At 43.1% G+C, this 4842-nt stretch overlaps 1 protein-coding gene across 2 annotated transcripts in view; it reads right to left on the bottom strand.

Annotated features, from left to right (window-relative positions):
• The window catches only part of CUNH4orf36 (chromosome unknown C4orf36 homolog), a 5474-nt gene extending 3800 nt beyond the window's left edge, over window positions 1-1674 (bottom strand). Inside the window, exons 1-2 of one of the 2 annotated variants that reach the window (XM_011356386.2) lie at window positions 1582-1674; window positions 716-853 (exon numbers count right to left, since the gene is read on the bottom strand). In XM_011356386.2, the coding sequence (XP_011354688.1) occupies window positions 716-780 (65 nt within the window). In that variant the 5' untranslated portion in view covers window positions 781-853; window positions 1582-1674. Of the gene's footprint in view, window positions 1-715; window positions 854-1328; window positions 1394-1581 lie in introns of those variants that run through there. The other variant, XM_023528405.1, reaches the window with a different exon arrangement.
• Between the last annotated feature and the right edge of the window lie 3168 nt (window positions 1675-4842).

The following is a 4842-nucleotide window of genomic DNA, read 5'->3' as shown; positions in this document are numbered from 1 at the left end:
AATAAGGTAGTACTACAATACTACACAGAGTGAAACTACCATATGGTAGTAACCAATGCTCATTTTGGATTTACTATATGTCAGGCAACATGCAAGTACTAACACTACTTCATTTGTATTCTACACCATATAGATAGGTATTGATATGTGCATTTCACAGATGTGGAGGCCTCGTCATAGAGAAGTTAAATAATTTACTCAGAGTCACTTGGGGAGCCAGGGGCAGAGCCAGGCTTGAGTGCAAAGCCCTTGTTGTCCATATATTGCCTGGCAAGTGTACAGGATGCAAAACTAACCCTTTGTACCAGCCAATTAAGTACTTCTCTCTTATATTTGACACCAAGGCATTTTTAGATAGATGTGCACTATCTACAGAGGTATTTTAAGGAGGTGGGCAACAGCAGAAAAACGTTGTTTTAGAGTAAGGAGACTTCCAACCCTGTCATTTCTTCAGTACATAACTATGTCTTTGATCAAACCATTTTTCCAAACCTCCGTTTTCTCATTTGAACATGTTTTGTTGTATAGACTAAGCAAGATAATTAAATTCCTATAAAAGCAGTCACCTTAAAAGAATTAAAAAAAAAAAAAAAAAGGTAACTAGACACCTGAAAATGCCTGTCAGTCTAGTATCTCATGATGGTGTCCAGTACTTTTATTTTAGCACAACCACTCCCTACTCCAAGTCAACGCTTACCATAATAAAAATACTTACACTGTGTAACAACTGCCCCGCAGAATGGTTTTCACTGTGTTCTTTCTTGGCAGGCCATAAGCCATGGTGAATTATTACAGTCCAATCTCTTAACACAGGTTCCTGATGTAATAGTGACTCGGATACTCTTTTCGCTGCCTGAAATAATTCCAACACACCTAATTAATGGCTTTCCCTTGAATGTCTTTTTAATATTCAAATAATAAAAAGATTCAGGAAAAAAAAGCATTTAATGTCAGACTGCCCCTAATAAATGTTCGTGGACGCGGAACTCCTAATGTAGAACTGTGTTCTCTTTGATTTTACAGGAATTCATTTTATCACTTCTTGCCGTGTATGGAGAAACCGCCAGGTTAACAGCACCGGTTTTCTGTCATGATATTTTGTCATTGCCTGAGCCTGCCAAACCAGCTAAACCACCGCATCGCCAAAATGCGTCAGACTGTGGCAATTTTAAGCGATAAATGGCTGTGCGGCCACAGGAACTTCCCGCCCCTACCCTAGCCCTTAAAAAAAAAAAAATGTAAACTGTTACAGATTTTTCCTCTTTCAAAAATCTGAACTTAAAAAGCATCCAACTTTAAGCACCACTCCCACTTCCTCTCCCACGCACACGTTTCATAGGTGAGTCTCGGAGCCACTCCGCCCCCACCCCTCAATCTGTGCAGGTCGCTGCGCAAACCTGCTCCCGGCAGCGGGCGACGGCTGCGCCGCCTCGGGGCGCGGGCGAAAGGGGTGGACCCTCCTCGCTCCGCACCTTCCCACGCCCGCGCCCCGCCGCGCCCACCCTCGCCGAGCCCTTGCCCGCATCCGCGACCCGCCCGCTCCGCCCCGGCGAGTTCCCGGGGTGCGCCGCGCCCGCTCACCGGCGCTCAGAAGGCTCCGAGGGCCGCTGTTCCCCGCGCACCGAGGGCAGAGCGCCCGCCCACCTAGGCACACATGGCCGCGTACGGGCTGCGGGCCCGCGCTGCGGGCACACGCCTCCTTCTGCTCGCGCCCGGAGCTGCGGGCGGCGCCCAGAGCAGGGGCGCCCAACATCATGCCGCTGCATCAATAAAGGGCTTTGTGGTGTGGGCCCGGCCGGCGAGGGGCCGGGGAGCCAGGCCCGGGCCATGAGCCCTGCGGGGTCCCTTTGGGGCGGGGGCCTCTGGGTTACCCAGCCGAGGATCCGCACCCGCTGACAGAACAAAGCCCACGAGCGAAAGAGGGCTGTAAGCAAGGCCTTTGCCTGAAAATGACACTTAAATATAAAATATAAGGAGGTTGTGTTGAAGCTATTTGGGGACCTCCTTTTGGAGACCATTTTGGGGCCGCATTTAAATGTGCTCAGTTTCTGATGTGTTCACACTTGAGGAGTGGAAGCGGTAGTGTTTTTCACACGCCCTAGTAGGTCACGGCAGTTTTAAACGCTAAAACTCGAAACCCATATGGGATGCTACGTGTTCGTATTAAGAGCAAGATGGGGTCCGAAAACGTGGCCTATTGATCCAGTTTCTGAACTCTTTACACTGATTCAGAATTGATCTACATTTTAATACATCAGACGGTCATCACTTAATATCAAATGAAAATAGCTTACCTTTCCATTATGGTGAGGGTTTTGGAGTCAGAACCGGTTTGAAACTCTAGTTCTGCCACTTGCTGACTTTAAAATCTTGCCTACATAAATTCTCTAAGTGTCAATTTCTTCTCTAAAACAAATATAATACTCTATCTCTTACAGGGTTGTTTTGAGAATTAAAGATCGTGTCTATAATTCCCTGCCACATGGTATAAGTACCTCATTACCTACTTGTAGGCCTAATAACTTTATGAGATAGAAAAGGGATACTTATTATTCCAACTGTAGATAGGAAAAACTGAGGTTAAAGGACTCCCCAGGGTCACAGAGCTAGTGAGTTGCAGAGCCAACTTTTGAAGTTAAAACACAGTATCCTTTCTACCCTGACAGCTACCTCTGATACTAGCTCCTGCCTAATTAGAATAGGCTGGCAGGGTTGACCCATCTTTAGAAGGTGCTTTTGTTCCTCCCAGAAACTGGAAGGTGAGGACTGACTTGTTCTTTAACATTTCTGTTCTAGTATCAATGGAAAACGAGCAGCAAGGAGTGAAGATGGGCGTTAGTATTCAACACAAAAAAGCATGAATGGATTGTGAAACCAGCGTAGTAGATTTTGACCTTACCAGAGTGCAGTTTGAATTTTTTTAATGAATTAGCATAGAATGGTAGGGAAATGAGAGTACATCACACAAATGAGTGTATTTTTTTGTGGAACTTTCATTTCTGTTCCATGGGTGCACTCATGCCTGTGTATCTGCATGTAATTTCAGTGTAAAATATAGTTCTTACAGTGGATCTAAAAAGTTTGAAAGCCACTGTCTAAGATAATTTCATGTTAGAGATGTAAAAACAGAAACCAAATCGTTAGCTGAGGTCACACACAGAGGGGGCAGGGACAGGCCACCTTTGAATTGAAGTGGTGCATGGATCCATGGCCTTTTCTCTTTTTACAGCTGAAGAAATCAAGACTCAGGGAGAGGATGTAATGGGCCAGGGCCACACTGAGAAAGATCGCACAGCCTGTGTTTTCTCCATGTGGGAACTCCATTTTCCATATATGTACATAGTTAGTTCCTGTCCATTGTGTTTAGTTATTTCCTATGTGACTCGCTTTGAACAGATATGGTGGAACTTGCAGAGACTAGGTCATTAAAGGTATGAGGTGGGGTTCCTTGCAGTCTCTCTTGGCTCTCCTACTTTGGAAGAGGTTGGCTGCCATGTTGGCGGTTTAGTCAAGACAGTTTATGGAGAAATGTACATGCAAAGGAATCAAGGCCTCTAGCCAACAACTGGTGAGGAGCTGAGGCCTCTTGCCACCAACCATGTGAGTGAACCATCTTGGAAGCAGATCCTCCAAGGCTCAGTCAAACCTTCAAATGACTGTAGCCCCAGTTTTTTCACTGAAACTTCATGGGAGACCCTGAGCCAGACCAGCTAGCTAAGACTCTCTAGGACTCCTGGCCTTCAGAAAATAAAAGATGCTGAATGTCTATTGCTTTAAGCCACTAACCTTTGGAGCATTTGTTATAGAACAATAAGTAACTAATTTATCATTAAGTCTATCGTAGAAGAAATATTTTACATAGAATGAAATAGCCATATTTTTATAATTTTAAGGTTACTATTTTGACAAAAGTGAACAGTAAAACACATTCTGCTTTATAGACATTTTCTGGGCAGCAGGTCCTTTTGCTAAATCTCATGTAGAACTACTGAAGATCCTTAGGAATTGTCAACGCAGAAAATATATGGTAATTACCACTTTCTCACATGTATTTAAAAACAGAAATAACCCTAAATCCTTTAAAAGGTGTAAGAATATCCAATAAAAACCTGTTCCCCCATAATGATTATTTTATTAGTATTTTCTTTTGAAATATCAAATTATTTCTAAACCTACCTACACCTCTCTCCCTTTCCCTTTCTCCCTCTTCTTCTCCCTCCCTTTCTCCCTGTCCTTCTCCCTTTCTCTCTCTCTCCTTTCCCTCTCTCCCTCCTTCTTCCTTCCCTCCTTATCTCTCTATTTCTACCCATGATCTCTCTCCCCTGCTTTTCTGGTGCCCTCCATTTATCTTCCTATTGGGTAAGCCTTCACTTTAATTACCGAAACTTAGTTTTCATTTAAATTGGTTAAGAGAGCATTGATGCCACCTAGTGTTAAAATGAGGTACAAGGAGGAACACAAAAAGAGACATAATAAGCACAAAACAAAAACAACACTAGTGTGATAACATTTGTTATGCTTTGGGCCCCGTTCAAGGTACTTCATATACATTGTCTTATTTATTACAACAATAGATGCTATCATTAATTTAGTGATGTGATTTTAGGGATAGTAGAGAAAAAAAAACTGAGGTATCTCAAGCATGAATAACTTTGCCAGCATCATAGGATTTGACCCAACTATCTGATTCTGATATTTTTGCTCTCTACCACACAATACATTCTCCCAAGATTGTAATTAGGGCAGGGTTTTAGAATATATACTTGTTAATATTTATTCCACTGCCCGTTGCAAAATACTTTAATTTATCATCATATATACAGATATTCATTCTAATTTCAA

The sequence above is a fragment of the Pteropus vampyrus genome, unplaced genomic scaffold (genome assembly GCF_000151845.1).
Source record: "Pteropus vampyrus isolate Shadow unplaced genomic scaffold, Pvam_2.0 Scaffold25, whole genome shotgun sequence".
Taxonomy (NCBI): Eukaryota; Metazoa; Chordata; class Mammalia; order Chiroptera; family Pteropodidae; genus Pteropus; species Pteropus vampyrus.
This window is presented reverse-complemented; position numbering and strand designations above follow the sequence as displayed.